Here is a 27,876-nt window from a genome sequence, read left to right as displayed (position 1 = left end):
ATTAAAGATGACTCTGTACCTGCAACCTCACCCCAGGGGCTCTCTGAGGAGGTGTGAGGAACACGGCTGCCTGCTGGGCCATGCATACCAGCCAGCCAGGGAGCCCTGGAGTGACAGCCACAGCTGGGCTCCATCTCTGCTGAAGGTGAGCCCTCTGCGGGGCGCTTTCTCCCAGGGCCTAGGCACCCCTGACTCCGGCTCCTAAGAGTCCTACACATTTGGGCCCAGCCAGTATACTTCTGGGCCTTCATTTCCTTAGCTGTAAGGCATGCATAGTGCAGTTGGAGAACACAGTACAATCAGCAGCAGAGTGAGGATTTTAGGGAGAGAATATGGTTCCTAGGAAGGCCATGTGTGGGTAGAGACCACCATGTCGAGGGCAAGGGAGTGATGTAGGGAAAAGACAGGACAAGGGAAGGGTCTTTGGCCATGGCCAGGACTGGTTTGTGGAATGCCCTCTGCCCTGGTATGGAACTGAATGGATGGCATCTGACTGAGCCTATTTCTTCAAGAAAAAAAAATGGGAATAGGAATTGTACTGCATGGCAGAGTGAGCTTCTGAGGAGCGGAGCCCCTGGCCTGGCTCCTGCTGGGACAGCCCTTACTGAAGGCAGTCTCTGGCAATGCCAGGTAGGCCTGGGCTTACATTCTTCAGTATACAGTGGGGCCCTGGCTGAGCCGCCGAGATGCAGAATGTGAGAGCTGGCCCTGGCAGCCTCGAAGCCGTGAACCACCATCACCAATGATATATTTAGTGGCACAAAGGTCAGAAATGCCAGGCGCTGGCTTCCCTTCCAGGCGGCGGGAGCTGTGTCTCCTGAGGCCTGGCTGTCACTAGGCAGATGTATTTTTTCTCTCCCTCAGCCTGGGGACGTGAGTGCAAGCCTGGGAGTTAGGAATCATGGCGGCTTCCTGTGCCCTCAGCCCTCTCAGAAGCCTGGTGACTACCCTTGAAATCCTGCACAGTCCACTCTCGAAGCCTGCCCACCCTTCACCCACAGGCTCCTCAGTGTCCTCTTGCTCCCAGCCTGCCTGCTTGCCCTTGCTTTCTGTTTCCTGTGACAAGGTGTCCTCTCTTTGTTTGTAAGATGGATAGGTTCTTGGCGGCAAGTTTTGGTTAACTGTTCTTTGTGGAGCGGTTCCGAAGCCTCACCCCAGGGACAGCCTGCCCCGCCCTTGGTGCTTCCAGAGACCTTTTCCTTACTTCGCCTCTCTAAATACTCTACTGGGCTCAACAGAAACACACAAAGGTACAGAGAACCCCTAAGATCATGGAGTGCCCGGATAGAGCAGGAAATCAATAGCTCTTTGTTCACACGGTGTCTTTCCCAATAGCCTTGTGAGGCAGAAGGAGTTGACATTATGCCCATTTTATTGATGAAGGAGAAGTGACGGAGAAGAAAAGGTCCAGAGAAATTAATTTATTTATTTGCCTAGTTGGTGACCGGTAGAAGCTGAGGTCTTTGAAATCAGCAGCTGGGCCAGGCTGTTCTTCCTTGCTGTGGAATGTGGTAGTTCTATGGTCAAGTGTGGCACGTTGGATGGACAGCTGAGTGACAGATGAAAGAAGTAATGAGCGACGAAAAAATGAATGTGTGAACACGTGCAGGTGAACGGATAGGAGGAGGAGCATGCAAAGGGGTGGCTACACAGCTGGGTGGGAACCAGTTAGACGGATGAACGCATGGGTTGGTGGGAAGGTATATGTATGTACGGGGGTCGGGTGGGTGGACAGAGGAACTGGTATATGGAGGGATGAAGGGATGGATGGGTGGGTGGGTGGGTAAATGGGAGGATGAGTGGATGTATCAAGTGTGACTGTGTGTGTGTGACTGTGTGTGTGCGCACGGGTATGGGTGCTCAGTCTTCAGCACACCCACAGAGGTCAAGGGACGACATCTGCCTGCATGGATACATTTCTGTTTCTGGCCTTCAAGGTTAAAGAGGAAGGACTGCTTCCCATTGCATGAAAACATCTGGAGAATGGGGCTTGAAAACTGAGGACTTCAGGGTGGAGCCATGGAGCACACAGAGGCAGTTGTGAGATTGCTTGAGGCAGAGGTGGCTGCTTAGGTGGAATGAGAGGGTTGAGAGCTAGGGTTGGAGCTGATCTCTGAGGAGCAAGCTGGGAGGTGTCAGAAGCGGAGCAGTGACAGGACGATCGGGTTCGGCAGGCCCACCTCCCCACAGCCAGCAGAGGCAAATGGAGAATGCTGTCTGGCCACACTGAGCATGCCGTGGTTTCATCGTGTTCTGTGAGGGGCGGCGTTATTGCTCCTGGTCGCCAGCCTGAGTGAGCGGTGTAGACAGTGCAAGCTCTGCTCACAGGGGACACGGCACTGAGAATTAGGCCTTCCTGCGGCCCAGAAGACCTTGGTTAGGCTGAGTTCTACCATCTTCCTGCCATTTTTTCTGTCATCTCCAGACTCTAGCAATGACCGGAGACTTTATTCCAGTTGCCTGGCAATAAAGGGACTGTGGGCCTGGATGGCCAATCAGTGAGCTTGGCAAGACCTGCACGAAGGGTTTGGTGCTGCAGTGTGGAGCACGCTTTTCCAGCTGGAGCTAAGACTGTTCATTTGCACAAAGCACAGTAATGCGAGCTCCAGCCACCCCCCAGCTCTGTTCTAGCGTTCCCCAGCACCAAGCTGCACCCCCTGCACACACACACACACACACACACACCACACACACACACACACACACACACTGGCCCCACAGTCTCCCTGGGAAACCGGGTCCCAGTGTGCCTGGTGTGCAGCTAACTGTTCATTACAGTCACGGCTGTGGCTAAGTATAGCTCCTGCTCACACAAGACCAAGACAACAGGGAAAGCCTTTCCATAAAAAAGCCCCACACGCAGACACCCAGACAGCTACACATACGTGCTCCCACACTCACACACAGCGCTGGCATGCACGCGTGGACACATGCTTGCACCAACACTGTGCTTCCTTATCAGCTCATTTCACTCAGGAAATGTCCACTGGGGGATACGAGTGTGGTCAAAAGCAAATGGTCTGGAGCAAGAAAAAACAAAACAAAAATCCGAGTTTCCAGTCCCGACTATATGGCTGCTTCCCAGCTTAATGCGCATGGGTGACTTCTGTGGTGCCTTTGAACCTCAGTTTCCTTTATAGAGTTGAGACGGCAACGAGGGCGGCCAGGGGAGTGCCTCAGTGGAGAATGCCCTGCAAGTGGGAGCATCTGTGTCTGAATCCCGAGCACCCACATGAAAGCTGGGCGTGGCCACACGGCAGCTTTAACCCAGCTCTGGGGGAGGTGGAGACAGAGAGGATTTCTGAGGCTTCTGGCTGCCAGTGTAGCCCCAGGCTCTGAGAGACCCCGTCTCAGGGGAGTAAGGAGAGTGAAAGGGCAACATGACCTCCATGTCACTTAGGGAGATGCGTACAACACACATCCGGGGAGGGAGGGAGCACAACCATGAGTAACCTCACAGGCCTGGAAGGTGGGTGTGGCTCAGGATGTGTCACCACTCCTAAGCACCCACTGTGTGTCTGGCCCTGTGCTGGAAGCATTATCTGAAGCTGCTCTCGCTGGCCGGGCTTACCTAATGTGCTGTCCCGTGCACAGGAGGTGCTCAGCCCGTACACTGTTTTATGACCGAATGATTGAATGTTTGAATGCTTCATCAAAGGTGGCTAGGTGTCCTCTGAGCTTTCTCCTCCCAAGAGGTGTCCACCCACATTGTCCATCTCGGGCCAGTCAGCGGTCTGTGGCAGCTCCCAGCCTGTCAGGGTGGGTGGCACTCCTTCAAGCAGGCAGCTGAACGCTGGACCCCCAAACCCAGAACCAGCTCCGGCCAACAGATGGTCAGAGACTCTGGCAGCCCCTGGTGCAGATGTCCCGTAGGCTGGGACCTCTGGCTTGGCACAGGGCAAGTTTGCATTTGCTGAGGAAGGAACTTTGGTCCAGTCTGGGTACAAAACAAGCTTCAGGACTGGAGACGTTGTCATTGGCTGTCACTGTCCCCAACCTTTGAATAAACCGACTGTTAAACTGCCCAGGCCCTCTCCTCCCATCACACTTCCTCAAAAGGAAACTGGCATTTCCTCATGCTTTTTAAAGCGCAGACTGGCTGGGCCAGGCCTGGGTGTGGGGTGGGGAGGGAGTGGTGGCACTGGGAGTCACACAGCCCATGTCTCTCCTCACCTTGAGTGATCTCACGATGCTGGGAATAGACATGGTCTCATCGCCTCCCTGTGCGTCCCAGATTCCAGTGCCCAGACTCCGGAGTCCCCTGCTCTGGTGCCCGTGTCCAGGCTTTGAAACCCCAGTTCCATTGCTGTTCTGTCCCAATAGATGGGCCGGATGCCACTGAGCAACAGCATAAACACCTTCAACCGGCTGGTGTCCTCAAGGTACCCCGCTGACCCTGTGTCCACCTCCACGGGTGACGCACACCATGCTTGTGTGTGGTGGACACGAGGTCTTTTCGTACGGACTGTTCCCACCGGAGATGAAGGGGATTGTGCCCCCTGTCAGGTTATAAAAGCGAGGCGTCAGTGAGCACCCAGGTCCCAGCACAGACCCGAGTCTGCTCTCAGCCCCAAGCCTACCAACTGCCCAACGTGTGGGCACTGGGCGAGCCTCAATGGGGCACAGAGAATGGTTAGTGCGGGTGGCCACGGTAGCCGCAGAGACAGGTGTGCTGGCCCTGTGAATGCTGGTGGACACGCACAGCAGTGGTACCCGTGAACTCGGGATTGGGTGCGCTTTGTCTGTAGACGGGAGCGGTGGGCTGCTTCCTCAGAAGGCTGCGGGGTGAGGCTGGGCGCAACATGTATACGAGGACCGAGGCACACGAGTGTGTGTGCCTGTGACCATCTCTGCACGGATGAACAAATGTGTTTGTGACTACCAGCGCTCTCTGAGTCGGGGAAGGGTCCTTCTTTCTCCTACTAATTGGAAAGCTCGGCTGTCTCTTGAGGCACAGCCAGGCAAGATCTGTGGAGACCTTGTGCCCTCGTGGAAACTGAGAACATCTGCATCACTAGCATCCGTCCAGCCGGGCTCTGAATGTGGGTGAAAACGTGTATGTAAATCTCAGCGCGGTGAAGCTCAGTGTCTGAGTAAGCGATGTGCGTGCGCCCTGGGAGGGGGAAGGAAAAACAACAACAGGGAAGGTCAGCTCACTGGGGAGGCTGGTTCAGATTTTCGCCTCATCCGATGGCGATGGCGAGAGGATGGACCACAGAGATGCGGAGAGGAAGGCCCAGCAGGTGGAAGGCCCCACGGCAGCCGTGTGTCCTACACGTTTGAGGAGCATGTCTGAAGATGCAGATGGAGGTGAAGGAACAAAGTACACCACGGTGGGAGGGAAGGCTGGAGGGGACAGTGGCTCCGATCAAGCGGGAGTCTCCCCAGGAGAAACGGGAGCCCTTGCCGCGTTCTCTTCAGAGAAACAACACAATTGGCTGTGTGCGGCAGCCATGTGAGAGCCTGGAGATGAGTCCAGAGACTGTGGCCTCAAGCTACAGGGGGAGATAATGGGGACGGGAGCATGGGTGGCAGCCGTGGGAGTGGGAAGGCCTCAGAGCGGGGCTGGGGTTAAAGTAGAACCACCAGGATTCCCTCACAGATTAAATGTGAGGTGTGACAGAAAAAGATGTTGAGGATGACTGCAAGGTTTTTGGCAAGAATGTCCTGGAAGGATGGAGATGGAGAAGCCTGCGGGGGAGGCGGGTGCTCTGGAGCTTGGCTGCCAGGTTGAGCTTGAGTGAGCTACTAGAGCCACACTTGGGATGCCAAGGAGGTGGGTGCAGGGGGCCTGTGAGCAGGGGAGAGCTGGGCCGGAGGGGGCCTTCGGGACCGCACTGTCTGCTGGCTCCCAATGGGAGACAGAACTGGAGCCATAGCTGAATCAGCCTGAGGGGAGGGGAGATTGCCAAGAGGAGCCAGGATGGCTCTCATGGCATCCGGGGCAGGCTGTGGAGACGCGGCTGGAGGAGCAGGAGGCTCTCAGGAGGCCATGGGGTCCCCAGGTGTAATAGAGGGGCCTGAGCGGCCAGAAGCAGCGGTGGTGCGGGAACCCCAGCGACAGCTGGCTCTGTTCTCTGCCTCCACTGACCCTGCCTCCGTGTGCACCCCCACTCTAGCTCCAGGGCTGGTTAAAGGCCAGCCGGCTATCTTGCACACTCCCTATAGGCCCTTGTCACCGTATGTAGGTGCATTTTTCTCTGCATGGCTGCTTAACACATACCAGTTTACTTGCCAGAGACACGGCTATGTTTGCTGCTCCTGTTGTGAGAATCCTGCCCAAGCCGTGAATATACAACAGATATGTACAGTGTGTGAGCACTCGCCAACTGTCCCTCATAGGCCCTGTCCGCTGCCCTCTCCGTGCCTGCCCTCCTGGAGTCACCCCAAACACACACACACAGAGAGAGAGAGAGAGAGAGAGAGAGAGAGAGAGAGAGAGAGAGAGAGAGAGAGAGTCAGGAGCCCAGATGACATTAAACAGACAATGGAGACAGTTTCCCTAGCGGGTTCCTGATAAACTCTTCTACCTCTTCTGTGGAGCTTAGAGCCTCACTTTTCTCAACTGCAGAATGGGGACAATTAAAACTACACTGCTAATGTTTCGGTTTGTTTACTTGTTTGTTGTTTGTGTATGAATGTGTGTGTGTGTGTGTGTGTGTGTGTTGTTCACATGAGATTCAAACTGGGAAGACGTGTGGTAAATGGTAGAAGGCTGTATTCAATTGCCACCACGGTGGAAAGGCTAACGTCTCTCTTCCTTCAAGGGCTCGATATGAAAGCTATGTGCAAGGGTTAAGTGTTGAGCTCAGCAGAGTTTTCTGCGAAAGCTGTGTTCTAAGGCTCCCTGCCACATGTAAGCCACACAGGGCTTTGGTACACGTGGCTCAGGTGCACTGAGAAAATCTAAACTTTCTTTTTCTGCAGAATAGGGGTAAGAGGTGCCTGGAGAGGAATGGGTAGGCCTGTCCTTCGGTGAACATGCAGGGTGAACTCAGCAGAGCTGCACACCACTGTGACTGGGTCTGTGGCTGGCTGTGGGGACGCAGGGGACAGCACGTACCGTCCCTGGCCACCCACTGTGGGTGCCCAACCTCAGCATGCCTCAGACGGCATGAGGAGCCCAAAGCTGTCGTGTGAGGAGGCCTCATGGGACAGCGCCCTGCTTAGGGGGGCCAGCGCCTCAAGGTTCAGACTGACCCTGGAAGGAAGCAGAGCGCAGAGCTGGGGAGGAAGGGAGACAGGTTGATTTAGACAAGAGATGAATACTTCTCTTGGAGGTGTCCAAAGGCCGACTGGGCACCTGTGGCAGTGACCCACTGCAGGTGGTCACCCACAGACCCCTGTCCCAGGGCCCACTTGCAGAAGGATCACAAAGTGCTCCGTCTGGAGGCTCTCCAGAGGACTCCGTACTTTCTGACCTGGGACATGCTCCTCTCTCTCTCATTCCAGCCTGAGGTTTGTCTCTGGAAAAGACTGGAGGCATGTCAGACACACCTCCAGAGGCAACAGAGAAAAGCAGTGAAGGGTCGGCTGAGTCTCCAGGCAGTCTGTGAGACCCGTGAAGGGCCGCTGACTCGGGCTCTCAGACAGCAAGCAGAGAAGTACGGATAGGGAGACAGACTTGTCCCAGTGTCCGAGGACGGTCCATGCGGACGCTGCTGTACCTGTGACTCTGACATGTTACTGGAAAGGTGAGAGCAGGCCATCCGTTGCTGCTACTGCCGGTTTCTCAGTCTGCTTCCCAGGAGGCGTCTCAGGCCCTTCTGAACATGGAGAGCGTTAGGGCACAATCAGGATAGGACAGCCATGCTCCTCTGAGGCTTTTGTCATTCTGCCTGCCTGTGGCTGATAAAGGTTGGAGCCATGCTGGGGTGTCCAGATGGGATCCAGGGGGTGGGGGTGGAGGGGCACAGCCATGATGACTCGTGTCACATGGCCATCCATGTCCATCTGGCTGACAAGATGCAGGGAGGCACGGGGCCACGGGGCAGAATAGGAGCTGACCTGCCACTGAGAACGCTGAGACCCTAGGGTCAAGACTCTTCCCCCGAGACCTCACGCTCCTCAGAAGAAAACACTTCTCTGGGCTGGTAGAGCTTTGTGTCTGAATGTGTGGAAAGCACCAGAAAATCAGGGCCGACTAGACACCCATTGGCTGTTGGTTTCCTTCATCTTGGTACCAAAGTTGGGCCACAAAATCACAGGCATTTGTGGCTCAGCTTCACATACCTGTCACCTTGTTTGTCCTTCATTCTGAGCCCCAGTCCTCTGCTCCCCAAGTTCTGTACTTAGTGCAGAAAGCTTGCGTCTCCTGGGGTGCTGGGCCTCCATCCTGAGGCTATGGCCCTCGGTGCTGGGTCCTAGTGTGGTCCATGCAATGCAGGCTCTGAGGGCCAGCTTCAGCTCTCCTGAGGACCAGGCTGTCTGCTGCTCCTCGTCTGTAGTTACTAGGCAGGTAGTGACAGGAACAGGACAAATTCAGGGTGAAAAAAGCACGAAATGCAGCACATTTTCCCCTTTAGCTGCCGGGGCTCTTCTTCCCCCTCCTCTGGGCAAAACAAAACTCCAAGTCAGAGGAGGAACTGTGGACTGACTCTTGTTCAGCACAGCACAGACCTGGCAGTCTTGGTGATTTCCGAACCCCATGATTCTTCCCTGAACCTGGGGAAGTCCCAGGCCCTGGGGCATTTCCTCCAAGCCCCTCAATTGTGTCTTGTCTCACTTGAAAGGCCACTAGATTTCCCAGAGGTTAGCACCCTGCTGTCACACTGAACAGGGCAGAGCTGGGATTCGAGCCCTGTGCCTAATGGAAACCATGCCCAGGCCTCTGCTATCTCAGATGGCTCTGCTTCCCATTCTCGCTTCATGAGCTTCCCTGAACATCAAATCAGAGCCATGTGAAGTGTGTGTCTAATCTTGTCTCATGAATCCCAAATGCCAAATGGACCTGGGGGCATCCAAGCCACTTGAACCAGAAATGAGTGAACACTCTGCTCTGTTCATACCTGCTGAGCCAGCACTCCTGAGTGGGTCTGAGCCCTACGGGTGTACAGCTACTTCCTCAGTCTCCCGAAGACCTCCACTGCCACCCTTGCCACACCAGCCCATCTTCCTTCTCTCCCCCACCCCGCCACCAGATTGCTCTCCGAAAGGACTCTTACTCCAGCTCTGTCCACAATCCTTTGTCCTTGTTGCTAAGTCCTGAGGTCCTTTGCTTTAGCTTGTCAAATGTCTCCAAGGCTGTGCCCTAAGCACACAGCCTGACCTTAAATACCGGGACCAAGGAGTCCCCCTCGGACTCTGCCCCTGTGTGCCTCGGTCACTGTGCTAATCATCCAGTGGGAAGTGGCCTTGGGCTGAGAAGAGACCAGGTTCTCTGAGGGACAGTGGTGGTGTTTTGTGTCTCAGTTTCCCTGGTGATCCCCAGCTCAACGGCCTTCTTTCCACGGCTGTCAGCTGCTAGGCTTCTTTGTGTGGAAGATACTCTGATGCTAAGCACTGGGCAATGGTAGATGCTCCAGGTGGATGGTGACCTGAGCAACCTGGGCAGGGCCGGCCACACGCTTTGAATGTCTCTCTGCTCATACTTTGTCTCTCCCTGTCTCTGTCTCTCTCAGTCTCTTAGTCTCTGTCTCTGTGTCTCTCAGTGTGTGTGTGTGTCTGTCTGTCTGTCTCTCTCTCAGCCCCATTCTATCCATTCCTCTGCATTTATTTATCTATTGTGTATGTGCATGAGTGACCCACAGCGTGCATGTGGAGGGCAGAGGGAGTCAGTTTGCCCCTGCAGCCCTGTGTATTCCAGGGATCAAAACTGAGTTGTAAGGCTTGGTGGAAAGCGCGCTCACCTGATGAGAACATCTCACTGGTCCCGTCATTGTCACCTGCAAGAAATGAAAGCCTGGAAGGGACCGAGGAACTCTCCAAGGCCGCGCAACTGAAGTGGAACTAAATTTCAGGCTGAAGGCTTCAAGGTCATGCGGTTCCTGCTCAGCTGCTGCCCCCTCTGACAGAAGGACCTGAGCTGCTCTTGGCCCAGAGAAGGGAAGGCAGGGCGCTTGGAATCAAGAGTCTCAGCGGGTGGCCTGGCAAAGCACTGCCTGAGTGAAGGCCGGAGCGCATGGTGAGAAGAACGGAAGCCCGAGTGTGACACCCCACACCTACTGAGCCTAGTGTGACACTGCAGGAGCACTGCAGGTCCCGCTCTGCTCTTCTCAGGAGTCCCTCTGCCTCGGCAGCCCCTTCCCCGGCTGCGCCTCTGTCTGCAGTACTGCCCAGAGGGTGGCTCTTCACAGAAGGCCTCGCAGGGTCGCCTCTGTCTCAGTGGCCTGAGTTTCCAATACCCACATTTCTTCACTTCTGAGATGGAATCAGCGTGAGACACCGTAAGTCCAATGGCGTGATATGCGAGGAAATAGCCATTTAAGGAGTCATGCATGCTACGATTTAATAAAGCCCAAAAGGTGAAAGTAAAAGATTCATCTTAGATAAAAGCATGTGACAACCTTTGCCACCTTCGGACTTGGCAGCACATTTGTCATCATGAGCTGGTCTGGGTGTGAGGAGGTGGTGTCTGTCCTGGCTTCTGGCTTCTGTGAGGCGAGCACTGCTTTTCCTGATCCTGGCCCAGCTCTGGATTGAGAATACTGGCGTGTGTGGGCCAAGGGCACAGAAAAAGATAACGCGCTGTGTACAGCCATGCCTCTCGGCTGGGCTGGCTCAGGGGCTTTCCGCCTTGGGCTGTGTGAGTGACCATTCCTGATGCAGAGGACTCTGACCTGAATCTTCACTGTCGTTGACACACCAGTCTGACTCTGGTCTCTCTAGGAGACGGCTTATCCATGCGCACATACGCACACTGCAACCCATACTTGCACACACTTACTCTTAAACATGCCTCCCCCTGCAAACACACCATAGATAACACATGACCCATCCATGAGCACACGCATGCACACATACCCACAGCTTCTGCACAGCCCATGTCCATATAGGTATACACATGCACATACCATTCAATACCACATAGAGGCAGCCATGTACTCATGTATGTGTTCCCAAGTACACTTCTCCAACACAGGAATTACGCAGACGCTGCTTAAAACTCTTGCTGAGCCTAGAGATAATTCATGTAGCAGGTGACATGTTCTGCACGCACACACCAGCTCTGAGGTTACACGGCATTGCCCTGGATGCCTTCCCCAGCACACACACTTTCCAAACAGGCTCCCACAGGGCACACCCTGACACACACGCTCTGACACACACAGACCACACACACATACACACACAGTCCTCAGCTCACGCCGCCTCCTACAGGGAGTTCCTTCTGCCCACTGCTCCCTGAGTGGTGCAGCCAAGGAGAGGAGCAGGGTTCAGGACCCGAGCAGAGACCTGGGAACAGCCTGGGCTTGATGCTGTAGATGAAACAAATCTAAAGGCTAGACTTCCGAGCACTCTGAGCCTGCGGTCCGGCCAGCTCAGCACGCGGTGGGCGTGTCCAACCTAAGAAGGTCCAGATGAGTCTAATTCAGTTTCCAAACCTAACTCAACTGACAATTGATTTAAGACAATTGGCCACCTGTCTGCTCTGCGTCACTGGCTTCTGACGGGTGTCGTGCACCCCCATGGGGCGGGTTCCAGCAGGCAGAAAACCTGACCTGCAGCTTCTGGGGGCCTGCAGCCTGGGCCTGGGCATGGTTAGCTATCATGGGCTCCCACTACCTGCAACCTTGACCCCCCCCCCCAGAACCTTCAAAGGGGACTAAGTCTAGCTCCCCCAGTGGAGGGAGGGGAGACTGGCAGAGGTCACACAGGAGCAGCAGATCAAAGGGCCAGCCCCTGCACGGCATCACCACTGGAGCTCATTCCCGAAATGCAGGTGGTAAGACTCAGATCCCCACGCTGAACCCCTGAACAGCTCTGGAAGGAAAGCACAATTCTCTAAAGATGACTGTGGTATAAATAATTCATAAATGAAAGTCATAGCACACATTGGTCATTTCAATAGATTGTAGGCTGCCTTTCCGATTTATGGTTTCAGGGGTAGGGCTGGGATAAAAATAACGCAGTGATTTATAAACCATCTTCAGTCAACAGATTCCTAGCAGGTTTGTCTGACTTTACAGCCAACGGCTTCACCATACTGGTTACCATAGAAATAGGATGCCTTGCTCTGTTGCTATGGCTACCACTTTCTAGAACACAATTGGTGGGTCTCATGGTTTGTGATTTGGTTCTGGAAAAAAAAAATACAAAGAGCCAGAAACAACCAGCTTGTGTGTAGCACCATGAAGCTGCGGCAGCCGTGTGTCCTGAATTTTACAAGGCAGCTGCTGTGCTGGCCAGGCTGGGGACCGCTACCGCTGGGCTGCCCAGTAGAGCTCTTGGTCCTCTGGGCAGTCCCAGGAGGGTCAGCTGGTCCTGAATATGGTGGGACTCAGCTCTCTGGGAAAGGTAGAAAAAGGAGCAGCCAGCACCACAGGAATGGCAGTCTGAGGGCGGCGGGGAAGGCTGAGAGGTCAGAGAGGCAAGGGAGGCTAGAGGTGCCCGAGCTGTGGGAAAGTCAGTCGCCCCCTCGTGGGGACAAGGGGAGAGGGCCAGAGACTGCAGAGAGGGTGCCAGAGGCAGAGTGGCTGGGCTGCAGTGCCTGGAGTCTGTGTGTGTTCTCCAGGAGAGGTGCAGTGGGGCTGGTATGCTGTGTTTTCACCACTGCTCCCTCCATCTGCCACTCTAGGTGCGCGCACACAAGTTGTCTGTGTGTGCACTGCAGAGTGTTGTGGTTGCTGTGAGGAGGCATACCTTGCTAAGGCCTCTGTGGACTGCTGTATTCTCTCTGTGCGGTCCAGACACTGAGCTTTATCCTCCATGCTTATGCACTTGTGTCTGAGCTTATGACACAGGCTGTGTACTCTGGGTTACTGAGTCTGTGGTCTGTGGGTAACTGTTGGCACACAGTTCATCTACAGCACAGCTCCCAACACTCACCCTGTGGGTGACAACCCAGCATTGCCCTGGGTCAATCAGGCAGTTTGCCTCCTTGTCTGGGGCCAATGACCACCATATGCCGCCTGCAGCCCTCTTAGCTGTGCTCTGTGAGTACTGTGAGGTCTTTTCTACCAGGGGCTCAGCAGACTACTTAATGCAGGCTGGACCACCCAAGGATACTCTCATCACTGGCCCATCCTCAAAGGGCTACTTCTACCCCAGAGCTACTGAGTCTGGGTCCCAAGGCCTAGGATTCACTCAGGTGTGGCCACAATCATGACTATTTGGATCCAGTCACCTCTACCCTTCATCAGTTACCTGGAGCAGCACAGCCTGCTTTTAGGGAGTCTGGGAAGCAAGGGCCCTATTCAATGGGAACCATCCAGGGCTGGCCTCTCAGCAAAGCTCAGGCAGCTCAGTGGTCTCACCAAGAGGGTTCATTGTCTTAGCTGACTAAACTTGGCCTTTGTCTCAACTCCCTTACTCTCTCTGAAGCCTTCAGCTTTGTCCCCAAACCCCTTTGTTCCTGCCCCTTTCCCTTGGACACAGTAGGGTTAATACTGCCTGTTCTACCAAGATGGTGCACATAATAGGCCCCTGAACTTTGGTAGTTTCTCCTCCTGACCTCGGATCAGGCAAAGGGTGGGGATGTTTGGGCTTTGGTTGGGCCCTGGCTGCCTTCCTACTAGCCCCTGAGCTTACCTGAATGCTGGGGTGTCTCAGAAGGCCAGAAGTAGTTTCTTCCACAGCCCGAAAGGATCTACGTGCACCCAGGGGTCTTCAGGCTCCGCACATGCTCGCTGGTGACTTGGCTGTGTGGTGGCAGAAGCCGAGAAGGCAGGTGTCGGGGAGTCTAGCGGGGCTCTTCCTGTCTGGCCCTAGCCTGCCTCTTGCTTCCCACCCACCCTTTAGTCCTCAGTCAGTATGCACTGAGGCCCAGGCTGCACCCTGAGCCTTGGTAACCATGGCTTTTCCTATGCTAATCGTGTGTGTGTGTGTGTGTGTGTCTGTGTATGTCTGTGTGTGTCTGTGTGTGTCTCTGTGTGTGTGTGTTAGTTTCTGGTATCTTCTGTAGTTATTCCCCTTATTTTTTGAGACAGGGTCTCTCACTTGGCCTGGAACTTATGGGTTCAGCTACACTGATTGGCCAGTGAGCTCCAGGGACCCGCCTGACTCTGCTCCCAGCTCTGGGATTACAATTCCCACCACCACCCTTGAATCTTTTTTTTTTTTTTATGACTTATTTTATTTTACGTGTATGAGTGTTTGTCTGCATGTAGGTATGTGCACCGCGTGCATACAGGGTACCTGCGGGGGCCAGAAGAGGGACAGTGGATTCAGTAAGACTGAAGCTACAGATGATGTGAGCCACCATGGAGGTTCCAGGAATTGAACCTAGGCCCTGGGAAGAGCTGCAAGTGACTGTAGCCGCTGAGCTATCTTTCCATATCCAGCTTTGTTTTGTGACATGGCTTCTGGGGACAGACTCCAAGATTCATGCTTGCATGGCACGCATTTTACCAACGGAACCTTCTCCTCAGCCTCTCTATGCTAATCTTAGGATCCAGCCTTTTCCTGGACCTCCATGGCCTCTGAAGATGAGTGTTGTAAAGGGACAGATGGCAGGAGCGCTCTGAGGGCTTGGGGGAGCCCTGGAGAACTACGCAGTCTGAGCTATTCTCATGAGCCTCCGCAAACACTAACAATCCATCGCTGGGGACAGACTCATGGCCTCCCTGGGTGCCTGTACAGATTCCTTGAGGAGCACCTTGGCGAGCTGCCTCCTGAGTCCCACAGCTGCCAGTGGGAGCCTCACCCAGGGAAATGGCTAGTAATGGGGCACTGAGGAGACATGGGATTTCCCACACACCATGTGTATGACACAAGTTTTTCTGGAAGAAGGAACCTCAGGTACAAAGACACAAGGTGGGGGAGGCACATGGTTGGAGTGGCAGAGAGGTACATGTGGGTACATGAAGGGCAAGGAACCTGAGGCGTGAAGCCAGCTAGGGCACAGTGAACGTGGCATGCCAGGCTGAGGACTTTGGGCTTTTCCCTGTGGGTCATGTGCCAGCTGGCAAGGGCAGCTCTGGGACCAGTAGCCATGTGGCTGAGACTGAAGCCTAGAACCAGCTTTGATAGCAGTGGCCCTGTGGAGAGAGCAGACAGAGGAAAAGGCTGTGGTGGGGTCGCTGCAGGGGAGGATGGCCTGTCCTTAGGGAGTCCAGGCTGTACAGGCCAAGCTCCAGGAAAGACCTGGAGCGAGTCCAGGTCCAAATACAGAGAGTACATCCTTTGCTCCAAGGATGAGCTTGGAAGGGCTGCAGAGCTGTGTGAACTGGGGTTGATGGTGGATGACTCTTCTTTTTGCCTCCATTTTGCTTCCCTGGTTTGTCCTCCATGCATCCCAGATCTGGAAGAGCTGGATCCTGAGAGCAGAGCTTCCTGGAGCCAGAAGATCCCTTCTCTGCCCTTCTTCCCTCAGCTTTTGCCAGCCCCACATGCTTCACGGGGTGGAGGGGCTCCTGTAGGAAGGAGGCATGGGTTCATGGAAGGATGCAACTGGGAGGCAGCTGATGCCTGGGAGAAATGGTTCTGAGGCACCGCTGATTAAATCAGCCGTGTGCTGGCGCACTGTAACCACAGATTCCGAGGGTCTTTTCATGTCTGTGGCTCAGGTGGAGGAAGTATCACCTCATAAGACTGCTGTTGGTCTAAAATTCTGTTCCCTGCCTGCAGCCCTCGTGGTTTAGAAGACCCGCTTAGCTCTTGGTACTCAGACCCTTTGGCAGATTGGGCTCCAGGCCCCAGAGTCTTGGTCAACCCAACCAAGCAAATCTGGGGCTGCAAGAGCACACCCCTGGAATGGAGGAGGGGTGCCAGTGTCAACCCAACCCTTAGAGACGCTTGACTTCCGGCTGCTGATTGGGGTGGGGGTGCTCTTTAAACAGACCGGAGTCCAGATGGACACAGCCTCCGAGGAGCCAGATGTTGGTAGAGCAGTTTGCTTGCATTTCCTTCCCAGGGTCACTGTCAGTGTAGCTAACCACTGTGACGAACCCCTCTGATTTCAGTGGCTTGAGACAGTACAAGCTTTGGTTTTTTTCCCTTTTGTTTTTGTTTCTGATGAGAGTATTTGGGGAAAGCCCACCCTAGTGGAACCAGGCTCCTTCTCTTTTGTGGCTCTGGGGGACCCAGGACATCCTCGTTTGGTTGGCAGTGGGGAAGGAGGCAGAGATGGACAGGGATGCAGGCTTTGGCAGCCATGCAGGCTCCAGGGAGGAGGATGTGGCTTGTCAGCTTAGTTTGGGTTGGAGAGGCTCTGCGCATTTCCTGCTGCTGATGTGGCGCTGTGCCTGGACCCAGCGTAAGGCCCTCCAGGTCTCCCCGCTCTGAGTGGAAAGCCTTTACTCTGACCCATGTGTTTCTCTCTACAGTATGTGGCCTTCGCCTCCCTCTTCTTCATCCTGGTCTCCATCACCACCTTCTGTCTGGAGACCCACGAGCGCTTCAACCCCATCGTGAACAAGACAGAAATCGAGAATGTTCGAAACGGCACACAAGTGCGCTACTACCGGGAAGCAGAGACCGAGGCCTTCCTCACCTACATCGAGGGCGTGTGCGTGGTCTGGTTCACCTTCGAGTTCCTCATGCGCGTTGTCTTCTGTCCCAACAAGGTGGAGTTCATCAAGAACTCGCTCAACATCATTGACTTTGTGGCCATCCTCCCCTTCTACCTGGAGGTGGGCCTCAGCGGCCTGTCCTCTAAGGCCGCCAAGGATGTCCTGGGCTTCCTGCGTGTCGTCCGCTTCGTGCGAATCCTGCGCATCTTCAAGCTGACCCGCCACTTCGTGGGCCTGCGTGTCCTGGGCCACACGCTCCGCGCCAGCACCAACGAGTTCCTGCTGCTTATCATTTTCCTGGCCCTGGGCGTGCTCATCTTTGCCACCATGATCTACTACGCTGAGAGAATAGGGGCGCAGCCCAATGACCCCAGCGCCAGTGAGCACACACACTTTAAAAATATTCCCATCGGCTTCTGGTGGGCTGTGGTCACCATGACGACACTGGGCTATGGAGACATGTATCCTCAGACGTGGTCTGGCATGTTGGTGGGAGCACTGTGTGCCCTGGCGGGAGTGCTGACCATTGCCATGCCGGTGCCTGTCATCGTGAACAATTTTGGGATGTACTACTCTCTAGCCATGGCTAAGCAGAAACTACCAAAGAAAAAAAAGAAGCATATTCCACGGCCGCCACAGCTGGGATCCCCCAATTACTGTAAATCTGTCGTAAACTCTCCTCACCACAGTACTCAGAGCGACACATGTCCGCTGGCACAGGAAGAAATTTTAGAAATTAACAGAGCAGGTAGGAAGCCTCTTAGAGGCATGTCAATCTGACCTTTCACCTCTGCTCCCTGTAGCAATGATTCCAGATTCAGCCAGACTGCTTCCTTAGTTCCATGGGCGACCCAGGACCCTGTGCTCAATCTTGAGGTGTGGAGCCTGGGGCCCCAGGGAGACGCTGGGGCGTCAAAGCCAGAAGGCAAGAGCTTGCTAGTAGAACCTCACTGGGGGCCCTGGGTAAAGAGGTTGGTCTCAGGAGTTCCGAAGAGACCCAGCGAAGTTTGCTGAGGAGGCCCTTAGCAGAAGCCTAGAGGCTGCTGCTTGGTTGGAAGGAGTCAGGCAGAACTCTCTGACAGGCTCCTGACCCGATGGTGGGCGTGGGGGCGTGGGTGATTGAGAAACGCCATACAGCCTTTGATTTGGTCTTTAACCCGGGTGCCTTCAGGCTGTGTAGACTGGCGGGGGTACGTGAGGTCTGGCAGCGGGGTCCCTGCGAAGGCAATAGCCAGGATCCTCAGCCCTAGCAGAAGCTGTCTCCGTAGCTGAGTAGACCCCTGCCCTGACGCCAGCGGCTCCAGGCCTTTGCTGGGAGTCGCCCCTAGCCTTCCGCGACACGCTTCCTTACCCTACGGCATGCCGACCCCACGCACCTCTGCCACCACCGTAGACTTCAGCGCTGACCTGTAGGAGCCTGTTGGAGGGACACTGGCTTTCACGTTGTCTGTTTGGGTTGATGGTCCAGTGGGAGTGTCTGGTGACCTGCTAAGGGAAGCAGCTGGTGAGCAAAGCGCTAGAGGGGGCCACAGCCCGGGCAACTTAGATGACAGCGTTCGGACCAGCAAGCTCCTCCCACCACCAAGAGCCGTCCCCAAATCTAGCGGTAGGGACTGCAGCAGCGGCACTATGAGAAATCCCAACCACTTACCCACGAGTTCACTGGGAGGCGGGTGGGGTGCGGTGAGCCAGCACTAGCCGCTGAGGGATATATTCTCATATTCCATGGCGAGTGGCTCATTATGGGACTGTCTCAGTTTTATGAGAACCTGCACATAGCACATAACGTTGAGCACGGGGCTCTGGTCCGAGGAGGAAAACCCATAATCTACCTCTTCCCATGGAATCCCATTGGCTAACTCTGAGGAGACGGGGGTCTCCGAGGAACAGATGACCCAGAGAAGAGTGGCAGTGCCGAGCTGAGAGGTTCTGGCTGAGTGTGGGTTTGGCGCGTGTTATTGGATTCCTTTAGTCTATGAAGAGCACCCTGTGCCTGGGTCTGGCAGAGGGCTGCAAGCTAGCTCAGCCTCAGGTGAGAAAGTCTCCCTTTCACTTGGGTGGCCTCCCTCAGTGGATGATGGTCCTTTGCTGCTGGTGTGCTACCCGACTCACCTTCCGACCCCAGTCCTTTATCCTCCTGGCTGGGGCAGCCTAGGCAGTGTCCCAAGGCCTGCTTCCTCGCCCAGCCCTTTGGCCTGTTCCTCGCTCTCTTTCCTGAGACTTCTATAGGTACATCAGCAAAATGTAGCTTTTGTTCTAGCTTGGGGCAGGGAACACAGGCGTCTGAGGTGAAGAGAGGCCCTGGCCAAGCCATGTCTCCAATTATGGGAAGCCCTAGGCCTACCCTTCTGTTTTGAGCTAGCTACCATTTCACCCCAGCAACCACCACCAGGGCAAGGACATTTTCCCCAGCTCCAAGGCCTACCCTCTCCCTAGCTCTACTGTGGGGCCCAGCCTGAGGAGTGTCACATGACCCTGCTCAGCCCTTCTGACTCATCTTCCCCAACACTTCTGTCAGTCAGGATTGGTGCTCTATAAACAGGCCGGTTCAGCCGATTGTTGATCCCCAGCTCATTCTAGCCAGGCACAGATTCCTCTGCACACCCTGACAGTCACAATCTTGTCTACGTACTGAAGGCACGCGCGCGCGCATGCGCGCATGCACACGCACCACACACACACACACCCCACTCAGCTAGTCCGAAGAACATTAGCCTTCCCCTCATGTGGCAGCAGACCTACAAGCCTACAAACTGCTGTGGGATTTCCTCTGGGTTCCTCAGCCCTGTCCAGCCTCCCTGCCCCAGCAGACACCTTGTCTTGGCTTCATGTTTCAGAGAGCTCTGATTTGGGCAGTCTGATTTGAGCTCTCTGAGTTCAAGTGCCCGCTTTTCCCTGCCTCCACACACACACTATTCCCTTCCCTTTCTTGCTGTTTTGGTGCTGTCCCGATGTTCAGCCCATCCCCTGGGCTCCAGGACTCTAGCTCCACCTTGAGCCTCCTCTTTCACCAGGACACTGCTCACCTCAGTGCTCCAGTACGAGACCAGGCATGTCTGTTGCTGGGGTGTGTTAGGTTCCCAGGGCTTCTCCTCCATCATCCCTGGACCATGGGCTCCCTTCTCATGTAACTTCTTATATGCCTGGATGGGTGTGAGGCGGAGGTAAGAAAGCAAGGGAGAAGCCAGAGTGCAAGAAGGCAGATGCGGTGGAGGCTAGGCGCCAGTGGAACATGGGAGGTACGATGTCCCACAAGGTCCTTTGTCAAAGGTAGGCAAGCAGGTCCCTAAGCAGCTAAGCAGCGCTTTCTCTAATTCCATTTCTAACTCCTGAGCTAGAATGCTGGGCTTTGCGCTGCAGCCAGGCCTCCAGCTGCACCAACCCCTCCCCTTGCCTCCACTTCAGAGTCACTGCTCAAGCCATAGTCTGTCTGTCTATCCCAGGGATGTTGCAAGCTCCTTTGGGCCACGGTTTGCACGCCTCAGTATTTGTGGGATCTTGTTCTGAGGGCTTGCCAAGGGTTCGGGTCTCATCTGGCCATGAGCTGGGAGGCACAGGGAGGGATTGTCAGGAACTGAGCTCCCAGGAGCAGCGGCCCTCCTCCAAGAAGGGGCCTCAGTCCCCAGCCCCAGCCCCCAGCCCCCAACTCCTTACAGTGGGGCCAAGCACTTGCTCCGGGCAGTTGGGAGTGTCTGTTGTCCCCGCCGTCCTGCCATGTCCATTCTTGTGTGTCTTATCATATCTGCTCCTGTGATGTGGGTCGGTCCTTTGTGGTGTGGGGTTCTGGGGTTACAGGTTCCCAGCAGAAGGGATATTAGAGATGTGGGTGTCGGGTTTGGCTCCCTTCTTGCCTGTGGGTGTTCAGAGCAGAAGTGCAGTCTCAGAAACACCCCACCCCAGCCGCAGGACCCACCGCTGCAGCCTCAGGGTGGTTTGGGGGAAGGAGTTTCTTTTCTGAGCACCAGAATCCAAAGTCCCCTAATGCCGGGCCCTCCAGCTGTCCTCTCTTGGGCTGCAGTGGCTGCCTGGGAATAATTCTAGACCATGGGGTAGGGAGGGTGACAGGATTGGGGGCAGAATTGATGGGGCAAGATAGGCAGCTGAAGAGAGTCCAGCTGCAGGGCTGGCAGCTGGACCCAGAATGGAGTCCACACTGCCTATATGGGTGAAGGAAAGCCGAGGAATGAGAGGGCTGTGGGCCAGGAACAGGTGTTCTTTTCTGTGTTGTTCACATTCTCTCTCTCTCTCTCTCTCTCTCTCTCTCTCTCTCTCCCTCCCTCCCTCTCCCTCTCCCTCTCCCTCTCCCTCTCCCTCTCCCTCTCCCTCTCCCTCTCCCTCCCCCTCTCCCTCTCCCTCCCTCCACTAATCATGTCTCTTTCTCTCCTTGTTTTGTTGCATGAGTGTGCTGGTTCCTATGACGGTGCCCCTCACAGCTTGTTACCCCCCTTAGCCTGGGATGTTTCTCCCTGAGTCCCAGCTGGGCAGACCCCTTTGGGGCACGCCCAAGGCAATGCCCGGCCCAACTAACCCCAGTCCAGTCCTGCGTGTGCCTGGCGGCACCCGCTGCTGATGTGAACAGTAAGTATGCTGTCAGAAGTGTCCGGGAGATGGCGGAAAAGCCAGCCTGCTGACAGAGGGCCTGGTCACGTAGGTTCTCCTTGCTCCAAAGTTTAAAAAAAATGACCCTCTCACAGACGTTCATCTCAGCTCATTTCAAAGCCTGGAAACCATCACTGAGACCGCTGCCCATGCTGTCATTTCATCATCGCAGGCCTGTGGGGTAGTGGTGTCCTGGGGCCCTGGGCTAGAGGAGACAGGCCCAGCTCTCTGAAAGCAAGTTTCTAGCTTCTCTTTCACTCCAGGAGGGACAAGCAGGGGGTGGGGACTCCGTGATATTGTGCCTGTGGCCTTTCTCATGGTTCCTCAGTTTTAGACAGTTGGCCTTCTTTGGTTGTTCTCTCGTCTGGCCATCCGCACTGGAGTTTGGGGCAGGAAGTGAATGGCCCGGTTGCTGAGAGCATCTTCAACTGCAGATAAAACTACAGCCACTCAGCTGCAGACCCTTTTTCAAAGGTCAAGGCTGAAAGAAAAAGCAGGCTCCAGGGGCATCCTGAAAACTGCCCACCATCCTGTTCCCCTAGATACCAGATGCTGTTCTTTGCCCCTGGACCCCCAGAAGGACTGCCCCACTTTCAAACCCTTTACAGTTCAAGGCGGGAGCCCTGGGGGCAGGGGTCATGTAGGCGGAGACTCAGGGCCAGAGGAGGGGTCTCAGGCTGCGCTGTCTCTATGGAGGCAGAGACGGGAAAGAGCTATTTGACCCTTCTCTGGAGCAGAGGAGCAGGCTGTGGACACACACTCAAGAGCATCTTTGCCAGCTGGAGAAGATGCACTTGGAAGTCACTATTCTTCCCCAAGCGAGACACATGGACCCCAGCTTCCATCCTCTTCCCTACCATACTACCTTCCCCATCCCTCCAGCATCGTTCTTCCAGCCCATAGACCCTCTGTAAGGGAGACGAGAGCCAAATGGAACGCAAGGGACGGCATGCGTGTCTGTGGGCACAAGTGTGTGCCCACAGACACGCCCCATATCCTAGGCAGCCCCCAGCTTGTCACATGGTGCCAGAGTTTCCCTAGTAACTGGCCTTGTGGTTCAGAGCTGATCAGGAGCGAAGGCCCTGGGATCTTCAAGGGACGCACTGTACGTGAAATGCCTTGCCATCTTGTACGACAGACTTTTTTAAGTTCCAAAATTATGATGGGAAACATTTTTTTTTTGGATTTGCTTTATGAATAAACCTGATTGGTCCATTTCTCTTTTGACTGACTGCCTCTTTGTAGTGACATGATGTACACGGGTGGTGATCTCGCTCACGTGCACACCACGTGTGCACGCAGGGAAGGATCACTCCCTCGTGTAGTTACATGATGTGAACAGGATCATGGGAGAGGGTCAGCTGAGTTGGGGACTTGCCCTAGCTTTCTTTCAGAGAGCCTCCCCTCACACATCCTCCGGGTTGCTTCCTTCTCTCACTGAAGGGCTCTCCCATGACCTTCCCCATAGGTGCAGTGTTTGACTGGGCTTTACCCTAGCAGAGTCCCCAAAAAGGACAGAAGAGGGGACAGGGTCAGTCAGAGCCGCCCCTGCCAGGTGCCAAAAGCCTCCAAATCTTTGCTCTTGAAGTCAGGAGGGCCAGAGTGCCTGGTGGTGGCCATGTTTTTTTCCCCACAATACATGTCCCCCTGAGACCTCCTCCCAGCTTCCTTCTTAGGCTGCTACAGAAGCCAAGCCTCAAATTCCCCCCACCCAAGGCCATCAGCATCTGTTGTCTCCTGCACATCCATTTGCTCTGCTTCAGGAAGGGACAGGAATGGAGCCCCTCCCACATCCCTGTCCAGCTCTCACAGCCTCATGCATATGCATATCTTTGTTGTGCAAGCAGACCAGATCCCCTAGAGTGGTCTACGGAGACACTGCAGGATGTGTGGGGTGGCAGTGTGAGTCTGCATGGGGCAGAGCAGATGGAGTGACCTCACTGGGGCTGTGGGGTACACAGGAAACTAATCTGCATTGATGGTGGGGCAGCACAATCAGATTGCCCCATGTTGAAGTGGGTGACCAGGCCCAGTCTGTGCCAGGGAACAGGAACTGGAAGGGACCTGACTGGGTCTTTGTAGTGCAGGTATGGCCAGCTCTTGTCTGTGTACAGGACAGTCTCAGAGGGACCTGACTTTGTCCCGTGTGAACAGTGTAGAAGGTGGGATCAGGCTCAGCCAGTGGAGAAGGCAGTCTCAGAGGGACCAGCCTGGGGTTCCTGTAAACAGAGGAACAGAGGTATGGCCAGTCTAGTCTCCATAGGACAGACACAGCATGGTAAATAGGCTTCATCCATATGAGGGACAGTGTAAAATGTGTGTCCAGGCTAGTCTGTGTTCCTCTGGGGACAGGCTCTGCGATTAGGCCTAGTCTGTATGGGATAAGGTTAGAGTGGGCTCCAGACTTGGTCCTTATGGAGACAGAGAAGAAGGTGGGGCATCTGAATGGTCAAGGTGGTCCTGCATGGGGCGGTGGGAGCAAGCTGAGCCATCAGACTTGGGGGATACAGCAGGAACCGATGGTGGGATGGAATTGGCATGCAGGGGTGGAGGAGGTGGGCTCTTGCCAGCCCTATGGCTGAGTGTTGCTGGGAGGTAGCCAGATGCTGGTTAGAAGGACAGGGGTCTGAAAGGCTGCCTTTCTGGACTGGGGCCTTTCTGAGTGTCTGTCTGTCTTCTCCCCGAGCCGTGTGTCTGGCCCTCTGCCCATGAATACATCATACCATCCTGTCTCATTAACCCTGCCTTGGGCTCTGGGCCTGGCCCCCAACACCACAAGCCAGGCCCATCACCAATTCATCTTTTTGCAAACTTTGAGCAAACCTAGGAGTCTCTCTTCCCCCCCCACCCCCCGCATCGTCAGCAGCCCACCCCAGCCTGGCACCCTCCTCCTCGGACCTCCCACTTTTCCATCTTCAGGAACGAGAAGTCCTTTGTCAAATGCCCCACCTTCGGCCTGTCACCCCCCTCACTAAACAGTTTTCAGTGTCTCAATAGCTTCTGCTTATATGTTTGAAGATTCCAAACTGAATGGGGAGGTGGCGAAGGCCGCGCTGGCGAACGAAGACTGCCCCCACATAGACCAGGCCCTCACTCCCGAGGAGGGCCTGCCCTTTACCCGCTCGGGCACCCGCGAGAGATACGGACCCTGCTTCCTCTTATCCACCGGGGAGTACGCGTGCCCGCCTGGTGGAGGAATGAGAAAGGGTATGTAGAGAAGGCGGGAGCTCTCTGCATTGGCCGGGCCCGCCTTGCCTTGCTCCTGCAGATGGGTGGGCAGGGAGGCGGGCAAGGGGCGCTGAGGGGTAGACAGGCACACTGAGGGGCGAGGACTGGGGGAGTTCCCCAGGGTTGGCCTCTGGAGGTCAGAGTTCTTTCTCCAAGGGGGATGGATGGCAGGCTGGCAGAGAGGAGCTGAGGCCCAGGCATCTGTAGGTTGGTATTCAGAGAAGTGAGAGAAAGTGGCTTGACCCAGGGTGGATGACCACGGGTCGTAAACCCAAGCCAAGGGGGTATCCAAGGAGACGGGGGCGTCTCGGCTCCCTCAGACTTCTCCAGTGGGTCAGAGCATGTACAAAAGGTGGCATGTTCTCTCCCAGCCTTTAGCTGTGGAGGACCGTTGGCTTGGCCACCACCCTGGAATTTAGTCTGAGGTTGTGCTATGGAAGAGGTATCCTTTACAGAGGATGCACAGGCCAGTGGAAAGGGAGGCTCCATAGAGAGGTGGCTTTGGAGCTGGGAGGTCAGCTGTGTGCTAGTCAGAGTGCTGAGAGTGGTAGCCAGAGAACTTGCCGAGGCCAGGTGTGTCACCAGGACTGTGCATAGCCCTACTCATGGCCAGAGCACGCTACCAGCCGCCCCAGCCGTGGCCAGCCCCACTGCCGTGAAGGCTGAGACCTTGCAGTCAGGTGGTCTTGCAGTCAGGGCTTTGGAGAGGGTTAGCATGGGCTGGTCAAGGCCTGGGGAAGACCTCACGGGGCTGGAGGCACTGCCCTGGTCCTTTCTCAGTGCAGCACGCTAGCCGGGAGCTCACGTGTGTTCCCGTGCGCCTCACGTGCTCATGAGGATGCATGGTGACAGACAGGGTGAGCCAGGCGCCAGTCAGGTTCTGAGAGTAACGGCTGGTGTGGCGTCTGTAGCCTTTGGTCAGCGGCGCTAGCAGGAGTTAGACGTCAAGAATCAAACGCAGGTCTAGAAGAGGAGAGGTGGCCTAGACGAGATGAGGATTGCTGCGCCACTGCTTAGTGGAGGCCGCTGGCCCGGCTGGCCTCTGCCTGTCCGCCCTGCCGAGGCCCCGGACCTCAGTGCGGCGCGCTGCTCCCTGCATGCAGCTGCATGGCCGAGGGCTTCCAGCCTTCGGAGGGCCCCATCCTTGGCATGGATGGGTCTGCTGCTCTCTTTGCGACTGGCTTCCTCCCAAGTATCGCCTCTAGAATGCCCAGGAGCAGGGCTACCCTGCAGAGTAGGGGAACCTGTCTCCATGGCTGTGCCCTGCCCACGGTCCCACGGGCTGCCTGGCTCCTCTGTCTCTAATGCCGGGTTGGTTGGTGTGGCCTGCGAGAGCAGAGTGTCTCTACTGTGCTTCCTGAAGCTGAGGGGAGGTGGGCCAGAAGCACCCCATTTCCTAGTAGTTCTAGGGAGTTGAGTGCAACCCCCATCCACAGGTGATCCCCAGTCTCAGACCCCCAGTCCCCTGGGCTTGGGTGCTGGACTCTGGGAGGTGCCGAGGGTGAAGGCCCCACCTGTGTCCATCCAGCCCGGCTCTCACGGCTCCTGAGAGCGACAAGAACTTGCTTTGCTCTGGCTGATTCAGAGCCCTTTAGGTCTGCAGGTGCACAGCAGAAGTAGGGACCTCAGCTGTCCCCCCAAGGAGGGACGAGAAAGAGGCTGCTAGGCTGGCCGCTGCATGGGAGACAAGCCATGGAGAACCTGCCTGCCTCTGCATGCGGCTGTTCGCTCTTCTCTTCTTCCTTACCGACTAAGTGCCGAGCGAGCGAGCGAGCGAGCGAGCGAGCGAGCGGGAGGGGAAGGCAAGAAGAGGAGCTCAAGTGTTAATTGTATTCTCTACATACAGATCTTTGCAAAGAAAGCCCTGTCATTGCTAAGTATATGCCGACAGAGGCTGTGAGAGTGACTTGACCCTGCGGCTTGGCCGAGGACACTGGTGGCTATTAAGCATCTGGGTGGACCTGCAGCCCCTCCTCACCCTCGGACAGAGTAAATTCACGCCATGCAGGTTTGCCGGACGAGTCCGAGTGGCCCAGGCATTGCACTAAGACGGACGTAGCTTTTTCTACGGCCAATGGGAACAGGCCGCAGAGGATTGCCCTTCTTTCTTTTCATTTTTTTTAGAAGTTACCTTTTATTTGGGGGGTGAAGGGGAGCCTTAGCATGACTTGCATGAAGTTAAACAGAAAACCCAGCTAACCCAAACCCACCAGCCCCCCGCTGTGACTGTCTGATTACCCTAACCACCACCAAGAATGGAGAGAAAAGCAAGAATCCTTTATTTTCTTCCAGCGCTCTTAATTTTGACACATGGTGTCAGAGCCAAACTGTAATGGCACTCAGTATATTTCCAGGAGGGGGGGTGGGGGAAGGGAAGAAGGCCGGGGCCGGGGAATGAGTCGCTTTTTGTACACAAGACCCAGAGGAAAGGTTTCAAAAGGCAGGCAGTCAGTCATCGGTCATATTGACCTCACCTTCGTAGCTCATCTCTTACGCGGAAAACTGAGAACTTTGCTCCAAGTAGGATCGTGGAAACTCACACTGCCACCTCTTCCATCTCTGTATGGCATGCTTGCGACCCAGCGGACGACTCCCCAAGACCCCAACAGCGGCTAGTTTAGGTTGATTCTCTCATCTCGGTGTGTAGAACCAATGTGACCAAGTTTCATAACGAATTGTTCATAGCTACACCTATGGATTTTTCCAATGTCATTATAAAGCCAGGATGTAGCGTACCTCCAGTTCAGGACCACCAGAGGGGGCCTCCCCTCCACCCTCATTAAGGCACAACCTGGCATTGTATGCAATTTAGTACTTCAGAGTTTAAAAAAAACAAACTGCATGCCCAATGTTATGCAAAGAGATCCGAGCATGAAATAAATTTTGTAACATGGTTTCTGTCTAGTCTAAAGCAGATTTGTTTTTCTGAAGCAATCGGAGGTTTGCAGAGACACGCTCCTGCATCTCGAATAAATATAGTATTTTCCCAACAGAAACAGAGGACAGTAGCTTGGCTTTGGTCTGATTCTAAAATTAGTGTGTGTGTGGGGAAGGATGATATTTTTGAAAAACACATGCTTGAGTTGAAAAAAAAAATTGCAACATCTCGAGCTTTCACTGCAACATTTCCTGGAAAGACAGCAACCTCCCCTCACTGGGCCCTGGCCCTGGAAATAAAGAGCTGACTTTTGATCTGAAGAAGTGAGTTGAGTTTTTATTGCCTCCAGGCTGTATCTCCATTCTGTTGTTGTACGGCTGGGCCAATCCTGGGCGTGGCTACTACTGTACTCATCTGGACTGAGGTGTCCCTAGGCTCTGAGGATGCTGTCCCCTGCAGGGTGGGGCTGCAGACCCTGGTGTCTCAAGGGAAGAAAGCAACTGCCCAGAGGTGAATGAAGACCTGTCATAACGCCTAGCGCATGCTCTGTGGGGCTCGCTT

At 55.1% G+C, this 27,876-nt stretch overlaps 1 protein-coding gene across 2 annotated transcripts in view; it reads left to right on the top strand.

Annotated features, from left to right (window-relative positions):
* Kcnc1 (potassium voltage-gated channel subfamily C member 1) overlaps positions 1–27,638 on the top strand; it is a 40,093-nt gene extending 12,455 nt beyond the window's left edge. The window contains exons 2-4 of one of the 2 annotated variants that reach the window (XM_060378787.1): positions 16,425–17,358; positions 24,228–24,416; positions 26,284–27,638. In XM_060378787.1, the coding sequence (XP_060234770.1) occupies positions 16,425–17,358; positions 24,228–24,416; positions 26,284–26,348 (1,188 nt within the window). In that variant the 3' untranslated portion in view covers positions 26,349–27,638. The other variant, XM_060378783.1, reaches the window with a different exon arrangement.
* Positions 27,639–27,876: the final 238 nt, after the last annotated feature.

The sequence above is a fragment of the Meriones unguiculatus genome, chromosome 1 (genome assembly GCF_030254825.1).
Source record: "Meriones unguiculatus strain TT.TT164.6M chromosome 1, Bangor_MerUng_6.1, whole genome shotgun sequence".
In the NCBI taxonomy this organism is placed as follows: domain Eukaryota; kingdom Metazoa; phylum Chordata; class Mammalia; order Rodentia; family Muridae; genus Meriones; species Meriones unguiculatus.
Note: the sequence above shows the minus strand (reverse complement) of the source record. Positions and strands in the feature narration are given on the sequence as shown.